The following is a 25,369-nucleotide window of genomic DNA, read 5'->3' as shown; positions in this document are numbered from 1 at the left end:
TCTACCCAATGTCTAGACACATACTCTACCCAATGTCTATACTCTACCCAATGTCTATATACATACTCTACCCAATGTCTAGACACATACTCTACCCAATGTCTAGACACATACTCTACCCAATGTCTAGACACATACTCTACCCAATGTCTAGACACATACTCTACCCAATGTCTATAGACATACTCTACCCAATGTCTATACACATACTCTACCCAATGTCTATACTCTACCCAATGTCTATATACATACTCTACCCAATGTCTAGACACATACTCTACCCAATGTCTAGACACATACTCTACCCAATGTCTATAGACATACTCTACCCAATGTGTGTGAAATGTCACATGACAGAAGGTACTAACAATGTAATCATGAGAGTTTGGCTGGTACTTGGTTATCTATGCAAACAGTGAGGATTCACATCATTGATCTGGTTTATAGAGTGTTTTCATTCAGGGCATTGGGTATCATTGATCTGGTTTATACAGTGTTTTCATTCAGGCATTGGGTATCATTGATCTGGTTTATATAGTGTTTTCATTGGGTATCATTGATCTGGTTTATATGGTGTTTTCATTGGGTATCATTGATCTGGTTTATACAGTGTTTTCATTCAGGGCATTGGGTATCATTGATCTGGTTTATATAGTGTTTTCATTCAGGCATTGGGTATCATTGATCTGGTTTATATGGTGTTTTCATTCAGGGCATTGGGTATCATTGATCTGGTTTATATAGTGTTTTCATTCAGGCATTGGGTATCATTGATCTGGTTTATATAGTGTTTTCATTGGGTATCATTGATCTGGTTTATAGAGTGTTTTCATTGGGTATCATTGATCTGGTTTATAGAGTGTTTTCATTCAGGGCATTGGGTAAAATGTGCATATATTTTCAAGTAAGTTGCACTTCTTTTTTTTTAACCTCATTTATGGTCCATCAGAGAGAGAATTCCTGACCAGCGTGGGAGAACTGTGTAAGCGCAGTGGGAATGACTGGTATCGGGTCTACCTGATCCGTAAGATCTGCAACCAGCACGGAGTGGAGTATGTCCAACACTTCCTGACAGTGGCAGATATGCAGTGGCTGTTCCCTCGCGAGGTCCTGCAGAAGGTACTGGTTTGTATTCAGGGGGCGCCGTACTACTATGGCTGACCCTGTCAAAAAACGCACGTCACTTCCCCTCTCCGGTGTGTGTGACAATATAAACTACTATCTACCTATAAGAAGATTAACCTTCTACGAGCTTCTACTCCTGCATTGCTTGCTGTTTTTTTTTTTTTTTTATTAGGCTGGGTTTCTGTACAGCACTTTGTGACATCAGCTGATGTAAGAAGGGCTTTATAAATACATTTGATTTGAAATGTTGATTTGATTAACCTTGTATGTAGCGCTCTATTCATTTGATTATATAACACATTTGTTCATGTGTAATTAACTGATTGAATTTCGAGAGAGCTTTTCTGTGCTTTAAATAAAGGTTAAATAAAAAATATAAATTCCATTTAAAAATGGGGGGGGGCTCATCTCATCCACACTCATCTCATCCACACTCATCTCATCCACACTCATCTCATCCACACTCATCTCATCCACACTCATCTCATCCACACTCATCTCATCCACACTCATCTCATCCACACTCATCTCATCCACACTCATCTCATCCACACTCATCTCATCCACACTCATCTCATCCACACTCATCTCATCCACACTCATCTCATCCACACTCATCTCATCCACACTCATCTCATCCACACTCATCACCCACATTCATTTCCCTGTCTTTCAGAATCAAGATGGCAGCCAGATTGACCAGTATCTTGTTTGTGGAGAGGACTACAAGACCATCCGAGATGTGGTTGCCAAAGCAATACTGGAGGGCAAAATTAAGGATATAGATCGTGCTTGTAAGGTATTGAAAGCCTCATAGAGATAACAAATTGAAGTCAGTGATTTTACATGTCTGAATAATTGTTCTATCCTGTTTACAAGCATAAGCATTATTTATTTGTTCCGGTAATGTGTGTAGGGTTCTTCGTGTCCAAAAGATAAGAGGACAATATACCTGCTTTTGGCTCTGTTCAGAGAAGTGACCTGTCTCTATAGAGCAGGCAATCCCAGCCTCCATCCAAACTCTGAGGTAAGAAGAGCCCGTGGAGATAATACTGTAGCTACGTTAATCTCATATACGGCTTTGTCTTTACCTACAGCATCTTTGTTTAATGTTCCCTTTTCTTTTCCTAGTTTTGTCAAACACTGGTGGATTTCATCGAGGCCTCAACGTTTCTTGCAAGCCGAAATGTGAAGGAATTCGCCCTGGACCTGGTAGCCAACCGGCTGGGTCCCCTGACTGTCCAGACTGGGGCCTCTGGTGCCCAGTGGGTGGTGGTGGAGCTGGCCATCCACTTGTCTGCAGTGCTGCTCTGTGGGAACCAGGGCCTACTGATACCCCTCCAGCAGCTGGCTCTTTTCCCTACTAACATGCAGGTGTGCTCCCCTTGTCTGCTCCCTACAGTCTGCAGTGAACCTGTTGTTCCTCAGCATAAATCACTCAATTAAATATATGTATTACTTTTAATAACAGAGAGCCTTCATACCCACCATGCCGGAGGATATGCTTGCAGTTGTACGCCAGGCCATTAGTGGGATGTCGTGGTACAGTAAGTATTGTTTCAGTCCATTTAAATTTTAAAAAACAAGTAATAGCTAAAACTAGAATGCAGAAAGTTATAATGGGTAAATGCATGTTACAAAACTCAAAAGTCCCAGAGAAACAAGAGTAACAAAATGACTATGGCATTTCGGCTTGCTTCTTCAGGCATCATAGATTTTGGTTTATAATGTCTTTATTGTTTTGAAACTTCTGTATGTGTAATGTTTACTGTTAATTTTTATTGTTTATTTCACTTTTGTATATTATCTACCTCACTTGCTTTGCCAATGTTAACACATGTTTCCCATGCTAATAAAGCCCCTTGAATTGAATTGAATTGAATTTTGTTATTCATTGTACCTTTTATGCATTCTAGTTTTTTGTGCGTTTTTTTTGTTCCATGAACCCATGAAGAACCCCCCCCCCTTATTTTTCCTTGCCAAAAATGATCCGTCATTGTGCTCATTTCTACACCCCACAGATTGTCCGAATGGTCACCCTTGCGCCATTGGTGAGGTATGTAGAATTGAGTTGATTCTGGGTTAAAAAGTGTGGCCTATCATGACTGTAGTTACATTTCCTTCAATCATGTCCCTCCTCCTCTCCTCTCTAACCCCCCACCTCAGTGTGGCAAGCCCATGGAGACGAGCCGTTGTGTGGACTGTGGAGCTGAGATAGGAGGGCGCGGCCACAATCCTGTCGCGGGCTTCACTACTGCTCGGATCCGGTAAGTGGGCAATTCTATACGAGATTTTTTGGGGGATCTATCTGAAATGAAATCCATAGAAATGTCCTTTGGAGGAAGGATGATTTTGAAATCCGTATCAAAACATTATTGTTGAAATGAATTATATATTTTTCCTGTTGATGGCTACGCTGTTGAATGTATCTGCCAGGGAGTACTTGGCCTACAGGCTATGGTTCATTATTATAAAGTTTATAGACTGATCTAGAATATAGACTGATCTAGAATATAGACTGATCATCGCGGTTATAGACTGATCGCGGTCATAGACTGATCAGGATATAAAATAATGTGAATTTTAAAAATAAATTAAAAAATTGCCAATAGGAAAAATATATAATAACTCAAAATCTACAGCTGTCCTTTAAGTGGACCACAACACATTAAATACTTAATTATGCTTAATTACTAAGTGACAACAAACAAAAAATATTTTAAGATAACTTTATCCCATTACTCAACAACATGAAAGCAGATCCAATGAAATGGATCAATCTTCCCATAGATCTTAGTTAGAATAAAGCTCTTCAGAAGGCATTTATGTTTGTAGCAATAATACCCCACCGAAGATATTCTCTAAAGTATACTCAGTCATGACAAACTCTTACAAGGGCAAATCAAATGAATAGGACATCTTTTACACCTAAGTCAGAGGGGGAGTTTTAACCTTCCAGACTTAAAGGCACTAAAGAGGAACAATTTGGGTACATATTGAAGATGTGCCTGCTCACTCCTAGAATGTTTTGAGGTGTATTATCAAAGGATAAAGCTAAGAACATTAACTTCATAGTATACAATATGGAAGAAAATGAAGACTTATATCACTCGCTAAAAACACAACAGTATGGAACAATCCTTGGATAGCTTTTCGTTATTTTTTACAATTTAAATTCAACCTTTTATTTAACTAGGCAAGTCAAAGGCAAGAGCAAATTGTTTTTTACAATGATGGCCTAACCCAGCCAAACCCTACCCTGGACAAACCCTACCCTGGACAAACCCTACCCCAGCCAAACCATACCCTGGACAAACCCTACCCTGGACCAACCTACCCTGGACAAACCCTAACCCAGCCAAACCCTACCCTGGACAAACCCTACCCTGGACAAACCCTACCCTGGACAAACCCTACCCTGGACAAACCCTACCCTGGACAAACCCGGAAGATGCTGGGCCAATTGTGCGCCACCCTGTGGGACTCCCAATCACGACCGGATGTGATACACCCTGGATTCGAACCAGGGTGTCTAGTGACTCCTCAAGCACTGACATGCAGTGCTTTAAGAGTGGCCTAAAACACACTTGCTTCACACTTGCTTAAAGTCTACATTGAAAACGTAAGGTATAGCAACTGTAATATGACTTGGTAATAGGAAATAAATGTCTTTCCAAAAAAATAATTCAAAAGCAATTTTAGACTGACCAATGTAGATATTTTTAAATACATGCAACTTAATAGTTTCATATCAAGACATTTCGATTTGAAATCTTTCAGAGAAATCTTGAGGGAACCCTATTTGAGTCAAAAAAATATATATTTTCATATGATCAGTAAAATATAGAAAATCTTGCAGATCCAACTGAGAATCTCTTTAGAAAAAAAAGAACCTATTGGAACCAAAACTTATAAACAACTGATAGTGGTACAAGATGGAGGGAATGTTGGAACATAACTAATGATATTACAGTTATCGAATATGTACACTTTATCAAATCAAATTTTATTGGTCACATACACATGGTTAGTAGAAACCCAAAACATCATAAATATATATGTAATTTCCCAAGTGAGGCTTTTAATGAGTCACAGTACTGAAGAATGAAAAAAAAAAAATCTTGTCTTTTCATAAGAGGGGACAGTACTGAGACTGGCCACGTCCTGGGAGACCCTCGACGGAGGGACCACCCAGACATGCAGGACACAAAGAGCATGTCCTCTGTTCCTTTCAACCTGGTCCGGCTTCTCACCCACATAGCCATGCTACTAGGAGCCAGAAGTAACCCACAGGTACACCGCGGCAAATCATACTAGAGGGACCTATGGATTTGTGTGATTTAAAGGGACAGTTCACTCAAATAGGTTTCCTTACCTTGAAAGCAGTCTATGGACAGGGAAAGACAGCAGATACTTTTTTTTTCTCTATCATTTCTTGTCCATAGACTTCAATTAAGGAATGATCCCTGGCTTTAAGTTGATAAGCCAGCAGATTTGTTTAGCTGTGACGTGACATGTTGTTTCTTACAGTACACCTGCCTTAGTGGCAGTGGCCCGTTCAGAAACCCCTAGCTCTTTCCCGTAGTCCCTACTCTATTCAGTGGATAAGGAGCTAGTCCCTACTCTATTCAGGGGATAAGGAGCTAGTCCCTACCCTATTCAGGGGATAAGGAGCTAGTCCCTACTCTATTCAGTGGATAAGGAGCTAGTCCCTACTCTATTCAGGGGATAAGTAGCTAGTCCCTACTCTATTCAGGGGATAAGGAGCTAGTCCCTACTCTATTCAGGGGATAAGGAGCTAGTCCCTACTCTATTCAGGGGATAAGGAGCTAGTCCCTACTCTATTCAGGGGATAAGGAGCTAGTCCCTACTCTATTCAGTGGATAAGGAGCTAGTCCCTACCCTATTCAGGGGATAAGGAGCTAGTCCCTACTCTATTCAGTGGATAAGGAGCTAGTCCCTACTCTATTCAGTGGATAAGGAGCTAGTCCCTACCCTATTCAGTGGATAAGGAGCTAGTCCCTACCCTATTCAGTGGATAAGGAGCTAGTCCCTACTCTATTCAGGGGATAAGGAGCTAGTCCCTACCCTATTCAGGGGATAAGGAGCTAGTCCCTACTCTATTCAGTGGATAAGGAGCTAGTCCCTACTCTATTCAGGGGATAAGGAGCTAGTCCCTACTCTATTCAGGGGATAAGGAGCTAGTCCCTACTCTATTCAGGGGATAAGGGGAGCTAGTCCCTACTCTATTCAGGGGATAAGGAGCTAGTCCCTACTCTATTCAGGGGATAAGGAGCTAGTCCCTACTCTATTCAGTGGATAAGGAGCTAGTCCCTACTCTATTCAGTGGATAAGGAGCTAGTCCCTACTCTATTCAGTGGATAAGGAGCTAGTCCCTACTCTATTCAGTGGATAAGGAGCTAGTCCCTACTCTATTCAGGGGATAAGGAGCTAGTCCCTACTCTATTCAGGGGATAAGGAGCTAGTCCCTACTCTATTCAGGGGATAAGGAGCTAGTCCCTACTCTATTCAGGGGATAAGGAGCTAGTCCCTACTCTATTCAGGGGATAAGGAGCTAGTCCCTACTCTATTCAGGGGATAAGGAGCTAGTCCCTACTCTATTCAGGGGATAAGGAGCTAGTCCCTACTCTATTCAGGGGATAAGGAGCTAGTCCCTACTCTATTCAGTGGATAAGGAGCTAGTCCCTACTCTATTCAGGGGATAAGGAGCTAGTCCCTACCCTATTCAGTGGATAAGGAGCTAGTCCCTACCCTATTCAGTGGATAAGGAGCTAGTCCCTACCCTATTCAGTGGATAAGGAGCTAGTCCCTACCCTATTCAGTGGATAAGGAGCTAGTCCCTACCCTATTCAGGGGATAAGGAGCTAGTCCCTACCCTATTCAGTGGATAAGGAGCTAGTCCCTACCCTATTCAGTGGATAAGGAGATAGTCCCTACCCTATTCAGTGGATAAGGAGCTAGTCCCTACCCTATTCAATGGATAAGGAGCTAGTCCCTATCCTATTCAGTGGATAAGTAGCTAGTCCCTACCCTATTCAGTGGATAAGGAGCTAGTCCCTACCCTATTCAGTGGATAAGGAGCTAGTCCCTATCCTATTCAGTGGATAAGTAGCTAGTCCCTACCCTATTCAGTGGATAAGGAGCTAGTCCCTACCCTATTCAGTGGATAAGGAGCTAGTCCCTACCCTATTCAGTGGATAAGGAGCTAGTCCCTACCCTATTCAGGGGATAAGGAGCTAGTCCCTACCCTATTCAGTGGATAAGGAGCTAGTCCCTACCCTATTCAGTGGATAAGTAGCTAGTCCCTACCCTATTCAGTGGATAAGGAGCTAGTCCCTACCCTATTCAGTGGATAAGGAGCTAGTCCCTATCCTATTCAGTGGATAAGGAGCTAGGAGAAGGAGTTGGTTCCTAGTGTCTTATCCCGGTCTTTCTTTGTCTTTGATAGGCCATTGCTGCTATCATCAAGCCCCACGTCGCTGATCCCAGTTTGTTCCTCATGGGTCACCTGCTGAAAGACATGGAACACGTGATTAGGTTTATGGGGAAGGGGAAAGATGACACAGTCAATGCCATCCACCTGATGATCAGTAGCCTACTGAAGCCTCACCGTCGTGGTAAGGCGCAGTTCAATTTTTCATTTTTCACCTTTCGGTTACTGGCACAACGCTCGACCCGCTAGGCTACCTGCTGCCCTGCCATGACATTTTAGCCAAGTCAACAAATTAACATTTTACAATGGCCATCTCAGTCTCCGGGACTTGAACCCCGTTGAAAACCTGTGGTTTGAATTAAAGAGGGTAGTCCATAAGAGCAGATGAAGAATATCACATATCTGGAGAGATTCTGTATGGAGAAATGGTCTAAAATCCCTTCCAATGTGTTCTACGATTTCATAACGTTTTAGAAAAAAGGCTCAGTATCAGGGGGTGGGTGCTGGAGTATTGAAAACAAGGGAACCAATCATTTTCACCCTTATCTTTTTTTAGATTTGTTTTATTACTTTTTTTATTTTTTTATCTCTTCCTTTGAGTAATTGTATTAGTATCAAATATAATTTTCCCTGCAATTTTTTGGGGGGTATAATATATATCTCAGTATTTGTAGTATTTATTTTCTACAATCTTTTCTTGTCGATATTAAGGGAGATGATATTAGGTCAAGATGTGTCCGTTGGTTCTGGTTCTTGTTGTCAGTGTTTGTCACTGGAATCAGATTATGTACCGTTTAAACTTCTCTCCTCAGGGTGTGTTGATAATCATCTCTCTACCAAAAAGGCCAGAAACGACTGGGAGATGACAGTCGGTAATGAAATAATCTCCCCTCAGCTGAAGGTAAATAAAAACATGATACCAGAAAAATCACAGTTTTTATTGCCTTTTTATGAGCCGACCATCTAGAACAGGTGTGTTTTTTTTTTTTATTCATATAATTCCCAGTTCTAATTGCAGGATTGGGTTGGTATAAGCGATAATGATTGTAGCTCTACCTTGTTTTCCATATTGATTTTATTAAGGTTGACAGAATTACCTAGAAGTCAGGGTTGGGCCCGGAATTCAGAGTTTTGTAATTGACTCCCATTCAACTCATGAGTTGGAATTCAAATTGAAAATCGACCACACCCCACCTGATGCAGTATTAGAATTTGAGAAAAGATTTTCTGCGGTTGGTGAAGTTCATCACTGACAACCTGGAACTGCATAGAAATCTGGTCGAAGACGTGTCGGAATGTGACTGATCTGTCCCACGGCACCAATTCCTAATATTGGGATGCTGGTCCATGTTGACTCCAAAGCATTCCACAGGGATGCTGGTCCATGTTGACTCCAAAGCATTCCACAAGGATGTTGACTCCAAATCAAATCAAATCAAATCAAATTTTATTTGTCACATACACATGGTTAGCAGATGTTAATGCGAGTGTAGCGAAATGCTTGTGCTTCTAGTTCCGACAATGCAGTGATAACCAACAAGTAATCTAACTAACAATTCTAAAACTACTGTCTTATACACAGTGTAAGGGGATAAAGAATATGTACATAAGGATATATGAGTGAGTGATGGTACAGAGCAGCATACAGTAGATGGTATCGAGTACAGTATATACATATGAGATGAGTATGTAGACAAAGTAAACAAAGTGGCATAGTTAAAGTGGCTAGTGATACATGTATTACATAAGGATGCAGTCGATGATGTAGAGTACAGTATATACGTATGCATATGAGATGAATAATGTAGGGTAAGTAACATTATATAAGGTAGCATTGTTTAAAGTGGCTAGTGATATATTTACATCATTTCCCATCAATTCCCATTATTAAAGTGGCTGGAGTTGGGTCAGTGTCAATGACAGTGTGTTGGCAGCAGCCACTCAATGGTGGCTGTTTAACAGTCTGATAGCCTTGAGATAGAAGCTGTTTTTCAGTCTCTCAGTCCCAGCTTTGATGCACCTGTACTGACCTCGCCTTCTGGATGATAGCGGGGTGAACAGGCAGTGGTTCGGGTGGTTGATGTCCTTGATGATCTTTATGGCCTTCCTGTAACATCGGGTGGTGTAGGTGTCCTGGAGGGCAGGTAGTTTGCCCCCGGTGATGCGTTGTGCAGACCTCACTACCCTCTGGAGAGCCTTACGGTTGAGGGCGGAGCAGTTGCCGTACCAGGCGGTGATACAGCCCGCCAGGATGCTCTCGATTGTGCATCTGTAGAAGTTTGTGAGTGCTTTTGGTGACAAGCCGAATTTCTTCAGCCTCCTGAGGTTGAAGAGGCGCTGCTGCGCCTTCTTCACGACGCTGTCAGTGTGAGTGGACCAATTCAGTTTGTCTGTGATGTGTATGCCGAGGAACTTAAAACTTGCTACCCTCTCCACTACTGTTCCATCGATGTGGATAGGGGGTGTTCCTCTGCTGTTTCCTGAAGTCCACAATCATCTCCTTAGTTTTGTTGACGTTGAGTGTGAGGTTATTTTCCTGACACCACACTCCGAGGGCCCTCACCTCCTCCCTGTAGGCCGTCTCGTCGTTGTTGGTAATCAAGCCTACCACTGTTGTGTCGTCCGCAAACTTGATGATTGAGTTGGAGGCGTGCGTGGCCACGCAGTCGTGGGTGAACAGGGAGTACAGGAGAGGGCTCAGAACGCACCCTTGTGGGGCCCCGTGTTGAGGATCAGCGGGGAGGAGATGTTGTTGCCTACCCTCACCACCTGGGGGCGGCCCGTCAGGAAGTCCAGTACCCAGTTGCACAGGGCGGGGTCGAGACCCAGGGTCTCGAGCTTGATGACGAGCTTGGAGGGTACTATGGTGTTGAATGCCGAGCTGTAGTCGATGAACAGCATTCTCACATAGGTATTCCTCTTGTCCAGGTGGGTTAGGGCAGTGTGCAGTGTGGTTGAGATTGCATCGTCTGTGGACCTATTTGGGCGGTAAGCAAATTGGAGTGGGTCTAGGGTGTCAGGTAGGGTGGAGGTGATATGGTCCTTGACTAGTCTCTCAAAGCACTTCATGATGACGGAAGTGAGTGCTACGGGGCGGTAGTCATTTAGCTCAGTTACCTTAGCTTTCTTGGGAACAGGAACAATGGTGGCCCTCTTGAAGCATGTGGGAACAGCAGACTGGTATAGGGATTGATTGAATATGTCCGTAAACACACCGGCCAGCTGGTCTGCGCATGCTCTGAGGGCGCGGCTGGGGATGCCGTCTGGGCCTGCAGCCTTGCGAGGGTTAACACGTTTAAATGTCTTACTCACCTCGGCTGCAGTGAAGGAGAGACCGCATGTTTTCGTTGCAGGCCGTGTCAGTGGCACTGTATTGTCCTCAAAGCGGGCAAAAAAGTTATTTAGTCTGCCTGGGAGCAAGACATCCTGGTCCGTGACTGGGCTGGGTTTCTTCTTGTAGTCCGTGATTGACTGTAGACCCTGCCACATGCCTCTTGTGTCTGAGCCATTGAATTGAGATTCCACTTTGTCTCTGTACTGACGCTTAGCTTGTTTAATAGCCTTGCGGAGGGAATAGCTGCATTGTTTATATTCGGACATGTTACCAGACACCTTGCCCTGATTAAAAGCAGTGGTTCGTGCTTTCAGTTTCACGCGAATGCTGCCATCAATCCACGGTTTCTGGTTTGGGAATGTTTTTATCGTTGCTATGGGAACGACATCTTCGACGCACGTTCTAATGAACTCGCACACCGAATCAGCGTATTCGTCAATATTTTCATCTGACCCAATACGAAACATGTCCCAGTCCACGTGATGGAAGCAGTCTTGGAGTGTGGAGTCAGCTTGGTCTGACCAGCGTTGGACAGACCTCAGCGTGGGAGCCTCTTGTTTAAGTTTCTGCCTGTAGGCAGGGATCAACAAAATGGAGTCGTGGTCAGCTTTTCCGAAAGGGGGGCGGGGGAGGGCCTTATATGCGTCGCGGAAGTTAGAGTAACAATGATCCAAGGTTTTACCACCCCTGGTTGCGCAATCGATATGCTGATAAAATTTAGGGAGTCTTGTTTTCAGATTAGCTTTGTTAAAATCCCCAGCTACAATGAATGCAGCCTCCGGATAAATGGTTTCCAGTTTGCAAAGAGTTAAATAAAGTTTGTTCAGAGCCAGCATCCCTGTGGAATGCTTCCCACAGGGATGCTGGTCCATGTTGACTCCAAAGCGTTCCACAGGGATGCTGGTCCATGTTGACTCCAAAGCATTCCACAGGGATGCTGGTCCATGTTGACTCCAAAGCATTCCACAAGGATGTTGACTCCAATGCTTCCCACAGGGATGCTGGTCCATGTTGACTCCAAAGCATTCCACAAGGATGTTGACTCCAATGCTTCCCACAGGGATGCTGGTCCATGTTGACTCCAAAGCATTCCACAAGGATGTTGACTCCAATGCTTCCCACAGGGATGCTGGTCCATGTTGACTCCAAAGCATTCCACAAGGATGTTGACTCCAATGCTTCCCACAGGGATGCTGGTCCATGTTGACTCCAAAGCATTCCACAAGGATGTTGACTCCAATGCTTCCCACAGGGATGCTGGTCCATGTTGACTCCAAAGCATTCCACAAGGATGTTGACTCCAATGCTTCCCACAGGGATGCTGGTCCATGTTGACTCCAAAGCATTCCACAAGGATGTTGACTCCAATGCTTCCCACAGGGATGCTGGTCCATGTTGACTCCAAAGCATTCCACAAGGATGTTGACTCCAATGCTTCCCACAGGGATGCTGGTCCATGTTGACTCCAAAGCATTCCACAAGGATGTTGACTCCAATGCTTCCCACAGGGATGCTGGTCCATGTTGACTCCAAAGCATTCCACAGGGATGCTGGTCCATGTTGACTCCAAAGCATTCCACAAGGATGTTGACTCCAATGCTTCCCACAGGGATGCTGGTCCATGTTGACTCCAAAGCATTCCACAAGGATGTTGACTCCAATGCTTCCCACAGTTGTGTCAAGTTGGCTGGATGTCCTTTGGGTGGTGGACCATTTTTTTATATAAACGGGTAACTGTTGAGCGTGAAATACCCAGCAGCATTGCAGTTCTTGACACACTCAAACCAGTGCTCCTGGCACCTACTACCATACCCCCGTTCAAAAGGCACTTAAATATTTTGTCTTGCCTATTCACCACCTGAATGGCACTCGCACACCATCCATGTCTCAAGGCTTTAAAATCCTTCTTTAACCTGTCTCCTCCCCTTCATCTACACTGATTTGAAGTGGATTTAACAAGTGACATCAATAAGGGACCATAGCTTTCACCTGGTCAGTCTGTCATGGAAAAATCAGGTGTTCTTAATGTTTTGTATAATCAGTTTATAGATCTAATTTGTTTGGCTTCTTTTTGAAGGCCTAAGGGTCAAGTTGTGGGTTAAACTAATGCACTCTGGGAAATGTTGTATTTTCCCCATATTGAACAAAAATGTATGGAATATAATAATTTAGAATATTTGCATACAGGTTTTGTTTTCCTTGATCATTTATTTTAAGTTGGTCCTGAAAATCAATTGTTTCAACAATATTTCATATGCATGTATGAATGACGTGTTTGGTGTTTTTATGTACAATGTATATTTGTATAGACAACACCTAATATAGAATAGAACAGGCATTTGAATTTCACTGAATTCAATTATATTTCCTTTTAATTAAAATTTGAATTGCAATTCTGTATCCTGTTGACTACTTCAATACAATAATTACATTTTAATTAATGAGGCATTAATTCATTAATGAGGCATTCTGAATTGAGCCCAACCCTGCTAGATGTACATAGGAGACAGGTGTCAATTTGGAATTGTGGTTCAATTACCCCGCTGGCTGTCTCCTCCTATCACGTCTCCAGGACCTGGATCGGCGGCTGCAAGAGGTGAATGCCTTCATCAGGGATGACTCAAGGTTGTCCTCCAACCCTATCATGAGGGTGTTGTCTCCGGAGCCACGCCTGTTCCTGACCTCGCTGCCCCACAACTCCCAGATCCACAGCTCAGCGGTGTGGAACTGCAGGGAGAGGGTGTCCCTGCTCAGCCTCACCCGCGTCGTGGAGCAGAACGACGGAGAAAACACCCTGCCAGTGCTCTGGAGGTTCCTGCACAAGGTAAGAGGTTTATTTCACCTTTATTTAACTAGGCAAGTCAGTTAAAAACAAATTATTATTTACAATGACGGCCTACCCCGGCCAAATCCTCCTCTAACTCGGACGACACTGAGCCAATTGTGCGCCGCCCTATGGGACTCCCGATCACGTCCGGGTTGTGATACAGCCCGGGCAGAACCCGGGTCTGTAGTGACGCCTCCAGCACCTTGGACTGCTGCATCACTCGGGAGGCCCGGCTATGTTATGTAATTGAGAGCAAATGAACAATGAAATAAGGAAAAGCTTGCTCAGTGATGACAGATTAAAAGCCTGCCGTGTTAAATGTGAACAGCCCTCATTTGTATATTTGGGCTCTGACTTTCTTTTCAATCATAACCTTAGCTGCTCAGCTTGTATAGGTCTTATACGGTTTACCAGTCAGTAGGTCTATGCCTTGTGATTGGTTGCAGTCTGTCAGCAGATATTTTACTGAACCCTGTGATTGGTTGCAGTCTGTCAGCAGATATTTTACTGAACCCTGTGATTGGTTGCAGGAGGCAGAGCTGCGGTTGCTGAAGTTCATCACTGACATCCTGGAACTGCAGAGAAATCTGGTGAAGACGTGTCGGAATGTGACTGACCTGTCCCACGGCACCATTGCCAAATTCCTCCAGAGACAGGAATCAGGTACGATAACACAGGTGTCAAACTCATTCCACGGAGGAACGACCGAGTGGCTGCGGGCTTTCACTTCTCGCTTGTACTTGATTGATCAATGAAGGTCACTGATGAGTTAGGAACTCCCCTCATCTCGTTGTCTAGGTCTTAATTGGACAACCTCACCTGGTTGTCTGGCTCTTAATTGGACAGCCTCACCTGGTTGTCTAGGTCTTAATTGGACAACCTCACCTGGTTGTCCAGGTCTTAATTGGACAACCTCACCTGGTTGTCTGGGGTCTTAATTGGACAACCTCATCTGGTTGTCTAGGTCTTAATTGGATGACCTCACCTGGTTGTCTGGCACTTAATTGGACGACCTTAATTGGACAACCTCACCTGCTTGTCTAGGTCTTAATTGGATAACCTCACCTGGTTGTCTGGCTCTTAATTGGACAACCTTAATTGGACAACCTCACCTGGTTGTCTAGGTCTTAATTGGATAACCTCAACTGGTTGTCTGGCTCTTAATTGGACGACCTTAATTGGACAGCCTCACCTGGTTGTCTAGGTCTTAATTGGACAACCTCACCTGGTTGTCCAGGTCTTAATTGGACAACCTCACCTGGTTGTCTGGGGTCTTAATTGGACAACCTCACCTGGTTGTCTGGGGTCTTAATTGGACAACCTCATCTGGTTGTCTAGGTCTTAATTGGATGACCTCACCTGGTTGTCTAGGTCTTAATTGGATGACCTCACCTGGTTGTCTGGCACTTAATTGGACGACCTTAATTGGACAACCTCACCTGCTTGTCTAGGTCTTAATTGGATAACCTCACCTGGTTGTCTGGCTCTTAATTGGACAACCTTAATTGGACAACCTCACCTGGTTGTCTAGGTCTTAATTGGATAACCTCACCTGGTTGTCTGGCCCTTAATTGGACGACCTTAATTGGACAGCCTCACCTGGTTGTCTAGGTCTTAATTGGACAACCTCACCTGGTTGTCTGGGGTCTTAATTGGACAACCTCATCTGGTTGTCTAGGTCTTAATTGGATGACCTCACCTGGTTGTCTAGGTCTTAATTGGATGACCTCACCTGGTTGTCTGGCACTTAATTGGACGACCTTAATTGGACAACCTCACCTGCTTGTCTAGGTCTTAATTGGATAACCTCACCTGGTTGTCTGGCTCTTAATTGGACAACCTCACCTTGTTGTCTGGCTCTTAATTGGGCACTAATTGAAAGGAAATAACATAAACTAACAGACTGCCCTTCAGGACTGGAATGAATGTGCTGTATCTTCTGATTGATGCAGTGTTTCCCAGTCCTAGTCCTTGGGACCCAAAGGGATGTAACTTTTTTGGTTTTGCCCTCACACAACCTGATTCAACTTATCAAAGGCTTGATGAGTTGATGAGTTGTGTTAGTGCCAGGACTAAACCAAAACCACTAGGGTCCAAAGGACCAGGACTGGGAACCACTGAATTAGTGGCATTGAGACCAATCTTAACTTTAGATGTTTGCGAATTACTCATCTTCCTGTGCAAATATCCTATGTGCATTATTTCAAAATCTACGTGAACGTTTAAGTAAGCCAGGCTTATCAACTATTCTGTAAGCATTCCGTATAACGTGTCCTAAAGGAATTGGAGGAGATTTTAAAGGCTACATGCAATCAGTATCGCGGAAAATCTGCGCTACAATTTGAAGGTCACATGCCAGTTCACAGTGAATGCAGTCTCCGTGACCACGGGAACATTGCCTTCAGTTGTTAATCACGCTACTAGAGCAGATCTTCAGCATCACGGATGAAATAGAGGCCAAAGTGTGTCATTGGTTTGGTCTTTGTCCATCTTTCCACAGTTCCGCTGAGAGCCTGGCATGAGAAACGGATCAACATCTTCCTGACAACATGGAATCAGCTTAGGGGCTCGCTGGCAACCAATGGTAATAGCACAGATAAAGCATCATATACCATTTGGGGTCTAATAGTGATCTGATAACCCCTGTATAAAGCCTCGCTACTGTTATTTTGTTGTTGCTCTTTAATTATTAGTTATTTTTAACTTCAGTTTATTTTAGTAAATACTTTCTTAAAACTGCATTGTTGGTTAAGGGCTTGTAAAGGAAGCATTTCACCTGTTGTATTCGGCGCATGTGACAAATAAAATGTGATTTGATATATAATTACTCGCACACACGCATTTTCAGTACATATTTGTTAACGTTTTTGTCAAACAACGGCAACTTTAAAAGAAAGCGTGTGTTGGGCACTCAAGAGATCCTAGGGCACAACGTCCTAGTGAACCCAGAGCATGTGAAATATTCCCACTTCCCACTCTCCTAAATATCTCAATAATTCAATGATAACCCCCCCCCCTGGCTCTGCTATAATGATTTAAAGCCTAATCGTGTTCCCATAACATCAGAAACAATGTGTTTGTTTGGTTCTGTAGGAGAGATTAAGATCCCTGTTGAGTTCTGCCGGAAGGATCTGGACATGACCAGTGACTTCCAGGTCCTGTTGCCACGGCGTCAAGGTCCTGGTCTCTGCTCCACAGCCCTGGTCAGCTACCTCATCGCCCTGCAGAACGAGCTGGTCTACTGTGTGGACAAGCACCTTGGAGAGGAGACTAGGTGGATACATGTTGTACTCATTTGGTGTGAAATAGGGGTCAGCAACAAGCGTGAATCTTTTATTTTTTTCCTCAAAAAGTTTTGTTTTTAGGTACAAAAAGACTATCACCAGAAATTCAATTAAAAATGTGTTTAATTTATTAAATCTGTTCCCAAGTAATTCCCACAAAAAAAAAGAGACATGTACCGTGTCTCAATGTAATCAAGGTCTGAAATTATTTTATTCGAATGCAATCTATTATTGGACTTAGCGGTGGTCAATTTGGAGTGCACTAATTATTATAATGATGTTCCATTCCCTCAACCATCCGCTGGGGGAATGGTAAGGCTGCTTGCCTTATACTACCCCTGATGTGGTCCTAGTACACATCCTGGCATTATGTCAAGGCATATCTGTTTTGAAATATCCTAGTACACATCCTGGCATTATGTCAAGGCATATCTGTTTTGAAATATCCTAGTACACATCCTGGCATTATGTCAAGGCATATCTGTTTTGAAATATCCTAGTACACATCCTGGCATTATGTCAAGGCATATCTGTTTTGAAATATCCTAGTACACATCCTGGCATTATGTCAAGGCATATCTGTTTTGAAATATCCTAGTACACATCCTGGCATTATGTCAAGGCATATCTGTTTTGAAATATCCTAGTACACATCCTGGCATTATGTCAAGGCATATCTGTTTTGAAATATCCTAGTACACATCCTGGCATTATGTCAAGGCATATCTGTTTTGAAATATCCTAGTACACATCCTGGCATTATGTCAAGGCATATCTGTTTTGAAATATCCTAGTACACATCCTGGCATTATGTCAAGGCATATCTGTTTTGAAATATCCTAGTACACATCCTGGCATTATGTCAAGGCATATCTGTTTTGAAATATCCTAGTACACATCCTGGCATTATGTCAAGGCATATCTGTTTTGAAATATCCTAGTACACATCCTGGCATTATGTCAAGGCATATCTGTTTTGAAATATCCTAGTACACATCCTGGCATTATGTCAAGGCATATCTGTTTTGAAATATCCTAGTACACATCCTGGCATTATGTCAAGGCATATCTGTTTTGAAATATCCTAGTACACATCCTGGCATTATGTCAAGGCATATCTGTTTTGAAATATCCTAGTACACATCCTGGCATTATGTCAAGGCATATCTGTTTTGAAATATCCTAGTACACATCCTGGCATTATGTCAAGGCATATCTGTTTTGAAATATCCTAGTACACATCCTGGCATTATGTCAAGGCATATCTGTTTTGAAATATCCTAGTACACATCCTGGCATTATGTCAAGGCATATCTGTTTTGAAATATCCTAGTACACATCCTGGCATTATGTCAAGGCATATCTGTTTTGAAATATCCTAGTACACATCCTGGCATTATGTCAAGGCATATCTGTTTTGAAATATCCTAGTATACATCCTGGCATTATGTCAAGGCATATCTGTTTTGAAATGTCCTAGTACACATCCTGGCATTATGTCAAGGCATATCTGTTTTGAAATATCCTAGTACATATCCTGGCATTATGTCAAGGCATATCTGTTTTGAAATATCCTAGTACACATCCTGGCATTATGTCAAGGCATATCTGTTTTGAAATATCCTAGTACACATCCTGGCATTATGTCAAGGCATATCTGTTTTGAAATATCCTAGTACACATCCTGGCATTATGTCAAGGCATATCTGTTTTGAAATATCCTAGTACACATCCTGGCATTATGTCAAGGCATATCTGTTTTGAAATATCCTAGTACACATCCTGGCATTATGTCAAGGCATATCTGTTTTGAAATATCCTAGTACACATCCTGGCATTATGTCAAGGCATATCTGTTTTGAAATATCCTAGTACACATCCTGGCATTATGTCAAGGCATATCTGTTTTGAAATATCCTAGTATACATCCTGGCATTATGTCAAGGCATATCTGTTTTGAAATATCCTAGTACATATCCTAGTGCTTTGTTGCAATATCCTAGTGCTCTGTTACAATATCCTAGTGCTCTGTTGCAATATCCTAGTGCTTTGTTACAATATCCTAGTGCTTTGTTGCAATATCATAGTGCTCTGTTGCAATATCCTAGTGCTTTGTTACAATATCCTAGTGCTTTGTTGCAATATCCTAGTGCTCTGTTACAATATCCTAGTGCTCTGTTGCAATATCCTAGTGCTTTGTTACAATATCCTAGTGCTTTGTTGCAATATCCTAGTGCTTTGTTGCAATATCCTAGTGCTTTGTTACAATATCCTAGTGTTGCATTTGAGTGAGGGGAAATATATAGAGAGAGAACAGCACATTGAGATGGAAGCAGAAACTGTTGATACCTTAGCCCCATCGTTTCAGGCCATTTTGTTGACTCCATTTTTCTTTCCCCCAGCTTTAAAGTGAGCCCGGCGGACCTAACGGACCTGCATGTGATTCAGTATGATCTGGAGAGGGACCTGCTGCCTCTGATCCTGTCCAACTGTCAGTACAGCATGAAGCAAGGCAAGGAGACGCTGCACGAGTACGACCTGTCCAACATCCAGCAGCAGTTCCTCTCCCGCTTCTTGCAGGGCAGGCCCATCATCACCCTCAATGTGAGTGCCAATCGCTCAGTTGGTAGGAGCATGGCGCATCCAACACTAGTGTCGTGGGTTTGATTCCTGATTGGCCGAGGTATACTGACAGAATATACTGTATGTTAACTGTCAGTCAGTTTGGATAGAAGGAATGTTAAATGACCATATGACCACCAGCGTTGGTGTCAATTTAATTCATACATTTTTAAATAAAGCACAGTTATTTTTTTTAAATAGACACAGTTAGCAGTATTTGACATTTCAAACGGAATTCAGCCCAACCTTGATGCTATAAATATTTACTTTTATCAGCTATTCATAATGTCCGCTATTGGTTTCTACAGGGAATCCCAACACTGGTGAACAGACATGATCGAATTCATGAAATTATTCTGAAGGACATGAGAGGAAAGATTGAACAAGTAAGTCACGTTAAAATCTTGAGAGAGGTTTTGACCTCTCACCTTTGGAGATAGGGGGGTTTTGACCTCTCACCTTTGGAGATAGGGGGGTTGTCCTCTCACCTTTGGAGATAGGGGGGTTGTCCTCTCACCTTTGGAGATAGGGGGGTTTTGACCTCTCACCTTTGGAGATAGGGGGGTTGTCCTCTCACCTTTGGAGATAGGGGTTTTGACCTCTCACCTTTGGAGATAGGGGGGTTGTCCTCTCACCTTTGGAGATAAGGGTTTTGACCTCTCACCTTTGGAGATAGGGGGGTTGTCCTGTCTACTTTGGAGATAGGGGTTTTGACCTCTCACCTTTGGAGATAGGGGGGTTGTCCTCTCTACTTTGGAGATAGGGGGGTTTTGACCTCTCACCTTTGGAGATAGGGGGGTTGTCCTCTCTACTTTGGAGATAGGGGGGTTGTCCTCTCTACTTTGGAGATAGGGGGGTTGTCCTCTCTACTTTGGAGATAGGGGGGTTGTCCTGTCTACTTTGGAGATAGGGGGGTTGACGTCTCTCTTCTTTGTGTGTCTAGGTGCCTCTGCCCTCGCGGGCCCTGTCGACACTAGTTGGAGAGCTGAAGTCGTACAATGAGGTGTGTGAGGCCCTCTCCACCGTAGAGGTGGCCCTGGGGTTCCTGGCTATGACCGGGGGAGAACCCCACATGCAGCTGGGCAGCTACCTGGAGGAGGTGCTGCAGATGGGAGATCAAACGGCTCCACACATCCTAACGGTCAGTCTTGTGATTCTGGACTTTTAACACTGGCTTCCATTGTTAACTCCAATAGGCGCCAATCTTTCATAATAGCTAGGGCACGCGTTACCTTTAGTCTGTAATAAACGTGATTTCGTGGGCACGCATAGATTGCCGCTCTGCTCATTTCACAGTCCAAACACAAGTATGTCCCTTTATTACAAAAGTAGCCAGTGAATTAAATCAATGAAGTAAGATTTTTATTTTTTATTTAACTAAGCAAGTCAGTTAAGAACATATTCTTATTTACAATGACGGCCTACCAAAAGGCAAAAAGGCCTCCTGCGGGGAACGGGGGCCTGGGATTAAAACATTTAAAAATGTAAAATAATATAGGACAAAACACACATCACAACGAGAGACACCACAACACGACATAAAGGTGTCGTCAGGTCCTGGGCAGATACTATCTGAAGCATGGCTAACCTCAGGTGTTGTCCTCAGGCCCTGGGCAGATACTATCTGAAGCATGGCTAACCTCAGGTGTTGTCCTCAGGCCCTGGGCAGATACTATCTGAAGCATGGCTAACCTCAGGTGTTGTCCTCAGGCCCTGGGCAGATACTATCTGAAGCATGGCTAACCTCAGGTGTTGTCCTCAGGCCCTGGGCAGATACTATCTGAAGCATGGCTAACCTCAGGTGTTGTCCTCAGGCCCTGGGCAGATACTATCTGAAGCATGGCTAACCTCAGGTGTTGTCCTCAGGCCCTGGACAGATACTATCTGAAGCATGGCTAACCTCAGGTGTTGTCCTCAGGCCCTGGGCAGATACTATCTGAAGCATGGCTAACCTCGGGTCTTCTTCTATTGTCCTCAGGCCCTGTGCAGATACTATCTGAAGCATGGCTAACCTCGGGTCTTCTTCTATTGTCCTCAGGCCCTGGGCAGATACTATCTGAAGCATGGCTAACCTCAGGTCTTCTTCTATTGTCCTCAGGCCCTGGGCAGATACTATCTGAAGCACTGTTTGGCACTGTGGCAGCTCCTGACATCACTCAAATCAGAAAACATGCTGTGGCTCAAGAGGGTAAGACACCTACTCACCTATTGCTGGCTAGGGAGCCTCTTGGATGTTTTAATATGGTCAAATGTGCCACCGGGCCACAAATGCGGTAGTCTGGGCGCTGGGCATGGGTTAAAATGGAGGGTAGGGGAGAGAGCAAGCCTGCTACAGCTGTATTAGATGAGATGTGAAAATCAGGAACAACAATACATGTTCTATCATAGCGACCATATTTTTGGGAAGCCCAAATTTGGGCATATAAAAGTTTCTATGTAAAAACTAGTTTCACAAATGAACTTCACATATTTTCCCAAACTCACTTCTTTGTTTAGACTAAATCACTTGCACTGCTCGTGCTTTGGAGGTCGTAAGGGTCATGCTAGATGGTGATGGCCTGAGAGACATCAGCCAATGAAATTCCAGTGGGAGTTTTTTCCCGCTCTTGCCATAGGTTCCATTCAAGTCCCTTTGTGAGGCGCTGTGAACGAGATTAACCCCTAACCCACTTGGCGCTTAAACTATAAGAGGGCAATGTTAAGTGCCTAAAAGTGCTTCCACATTATAAGCCCAAGAGTGCATTGATCCAATGTGTGCTTGTGTCTATAGTGTTATTGAGCCAAGAGTAAGAGGGCAGCAGGGAAACGCTGACTTACTAACGCAGTGAAAGAATATATCTTGTTGTTGTTGTTGTTGCTGCGCTTGGCTTTTCAGCACACAAATTGGAAGACGTAGTGTGGACATAGCATAAATGTAACTACTAAGGGTTGACTCCCTCTCTCTCTCTTGCCCTACCTGTCCTAAGGACCCATTTGAAGGGATCTCAGAAGAGTACAGGAAGGCCCTGGGAGAGGAGGAGCACCGGCTGCTCACTGGGTTCTTTAATAAAAGCAGCGCTGATTCCATCCTGCTGGAGATGCACGAGTTCCTGATACTGGTCCTGAAGGGTCCCCGCGCATCTGACACCTACAGGCCTGACTGGGGGTAAGGCAGGACACACACACACACATACACACACGCTACACACATTCAAATTGTTCATGTGTAGCACTTAACCGTACATTTGGGGGGGGGGGGGGGGGGGGGGTGATTAAGTGCAATGGGGAACTTGTTTTCTACACAGATCATTGATGATGATCTTCCCTGATGTTTCCCGGAACTTTGCAGTACCTTAGTGGTGTACTTCTCTCCCTTCAAAGCAAACTTTCTTCAGACTGAAAGTTGATTCTTTTTTTTATACCCCCCAAATGTCCATCTTAACCAGTAAAAATCATTCAACTAGTTCTGGGAACCTCACATGTGCCATTGTATTGCCTTTCTCTTCTAGTCTGAAAGACACACTTGTGGCATACCTGGAGCGTAAGAACCTGGACATCCCACCTGACGTTGAGGAGTTCTTCCCTGAAGAGATCGACCTGTCTCAGTACATCGAAGCCTGGAAGTTGGCGGTGGCATTGAAACGGGAGAGAAGTCAGAGGTAGCTCCAACCTCACACACTTGCTCATTGATTTAATTATGCAATGAAAAAACGATATATCGCAAACCGCAAATGTAAACATAACTGGAGCCCCCTTGTCATTAGTGAAGGAAGGTTACTGTTACTGTCTCCTAGCGGGGGTAAACGGCTAACTCCAGAACGAATAACCACTGCAGCGTGGGTTCCGATCCGACCCAATGCTATTTCAGCAAAAACTCTCTATATACAGTATCTTTCCCCACTGTCTCTCCTCTATCCAATAAAGCATTTTTTTTTAAATGCTAAAAAAGAAAAAGTTACTAGCAACAGATAAGAGCAATAGCAAAGTGAAGTTGAATAAGTGAATTTTGATATGCTATGCAGTTTAATGTAGATCTGATTAAATCTACATGATATGCTATGCAGTTTAATGTAGATCTGATTAAATCTACATGATATGCTATGCAGTTTAAAGTAGATCTGATTAAATCTACATGCTATGCTATGCAGTTTAATGTAGATCTGATTAAATCTACATGATATGCTATGCAGTTTAATGTAGATCTGATTAAATCTACATGATATGCTATGCAGTTTAAAGTAGATCTGATTAAATCTACATGATATGCTATGCAGTTTAATGTAGATCTGATTAAATCTACATGATATGCTATGCAGTTTAATGTAGATCTGATTAAATCTACATGATATGCTATGCAGTTTAATGTAGATCTGATTAAATCTACATGATATGCTATGCAGTTTAAAGTAGATCTGATTAAATCTACATGCTATGCTATGCAGTTTAATGTAGATCTGATTAAATCTACATGATATGCTATGCAGTTTAATGTAGATCTGATTAAATCTAGATGATATGCTATGCAGTTTAATGTAGATCTGATTAAATCTAGATTATATGCTATGCAGATTAATGTAGATCTGATTAAATCTAGATTATATGCTATGCAGTTTAATGTAGATCTGATTAAATCTACATGATATGCTATGCAGTTTAATGTAGATCTGATTAAATCTACATGATATGCTATGCAGTTTAATGTAGATCTGATTAAATCTACATGATATGCTATGCAGTTTAATGTAGATCTGATTAAATCTAGGCCCTAGTCTAGACTTGAAGTATAGTAAATTGTCATTTTGATCATTTGAAGTTATTTTATATTGCAGTTCCGCATTGATCATGAATCTCAAGGATGAAATTGTTTTGTGAAAAATGTAATTGTACTTATTAAAACAATGATTGAAACAAAATCATTATCATATCGAGTGTGTTTTTTTGGGGGGGGGGGAATATATCACTCCATCACAAATGTATGCTGCATTCACGTGCTATCAGAAACTCGAAACCTCAGAGTTAAAATGAACATAATTTACTTGCGTTGTACTTCCTATTGGGTGATTCTGGTACTTTCAAGTGGGGGAACTCGGAGCTCATGTTTCTACCACATGTTTCCGTGACGGAAATGTCAGTCTCCTAGGTCTGACTAGCACGTGAACACAGCATTAGGCCCAGCGACCCATGAAGACCATCGGCCATCATCACTCCATAGTTGATAGCAACCATACAAAAGATTAGCTTCACTGTCCTAATACATACTATAAACTGGGTGGTTCAAGCCCTGAATGATGATTGGCTGACAGCCGTGGTATATCAGACCATATACCACGGGTATGACAAAACATTAGATTTTTACTGCTCTAATTATGTTGGTAACTAATTTATAATAGCAATAAGGTACCTCGGGAGTTTGTGGTATATGGCCAATATACCACAGCTAAGGGCTGAGTCCAGGCACTCCGCGTTGCGGCGTGCATAAGAACAGCCCTTAGCCCGTAGTATATTGGCCATATACCACACCCCCTCATGCATTATTGCTTAATTGAGGGTTCAGTTCCAAAGTGGTATATAATGTGCAATTGACCTTTTCATTAAACCGCATATTTTGCCAAACTTTTTTTATTTTTTTTATTCAAAGTTCACGTGAGTTTTGTAACTGGGTTCTTTCTTGTAGGACTTTTTTGAAATTTGATTGATGGACAAATAGTTAATAATGTAAGCCCACAATTGTCAATGTTCCCGAC

The 25,369-nt window shown here is 43.0% G+C and overlaps 1 protein-coding gene across 1 annotated transcript in view; it reads left to right on the top strand.

Moving 5' to 3' along the window:
• The window catches only part of LOC115117710 (E3 ubiquitin-protein ligase rnf213-alpha-like), a 108,958-nt gene extending 84,420 nt beyond the window's left edge, over nucleotides 1-24,538 (top strand). Inside the window, 20 exon segments of the mRNA XM_065017196.1 lie at nucleotides 950-1,119; nucleotides 1,802-1,924; nucleotides 2,042-2,152; nucleotides 2,257-2,499; nucleotides 2,597-2,672; nucleotides 3,147-3,181; nucleotides 3,292-3,392; nucleotides 5,262-5,418; nucleotides 7,595-7,763; nucleotides 8,392-8,480; nucleotides 13,486-13,737; nucleotides 14,271-14,403; nucleotides 16,241-16,324; nucleotides 16,834-17,014; nucleotides 19,427-19,628; nucleotides 19,955-20,032; nucleotides 20,590-20,787; nucleotides 21,745-21,834; nucleotides 22,613-22,791; nucleotides 23,135-24,538. Of these exon segments, the coding sequence (XP_064873268.1) occupies nucleotides 950-1,119; nucleotides 1,802-1,924; nucleotides 2,042-2,152; nucleotides 2,257-2,499; nucleotides 2,597-2,672; nucleotides 3,147-3,181; nucleotides 3,292-3,392; nucleotides 5,262-5,418; nucleotides 7,595-7,763; nucleotides 8,392-8,480; nucleotides 13,486-13,737; nucleotides 14,271-14,403; nucleotides 16,241-16,324; nucleotides 16,834-17,014; nucleotides 19,427-19,628; nucleotides 19,955-20,032; nucleotides 20,590-20,787; nucleotides 21,745-21,834; nucleotides 22,613-22,791; nucleotides 23,135-23,288 (2,825 nt within the window). The 3' untranslated portion in view covers nucleotides 23,289-24,538.
• The last annotated feature ends 831 nt before the right edge of the window (nucleotides 24,539-25,369 follow it).

Source organism: Oncorhynchus nerka, linkage group LG4, assembly GCF_034236695.1.
Source record: "Oncorhynchus nerka isolate Pitt River linkage group LG4, Oner_Uvic_2.0, whole genome shotgun sequence".
Classification (NCBI taxonomy): domain Eukaryota; kingdom Metazoa; phylum Chordata; class Actinopteri; order Salmoniformes; family Salmonidae; genus Oncorhynchus; species Oncorhynchus nerka.
The sequence above is the reverse complement of the archived record's forward strand: the minus strand, read 5'-3'. Positions and strand labels throughout refer to the sequence as shown.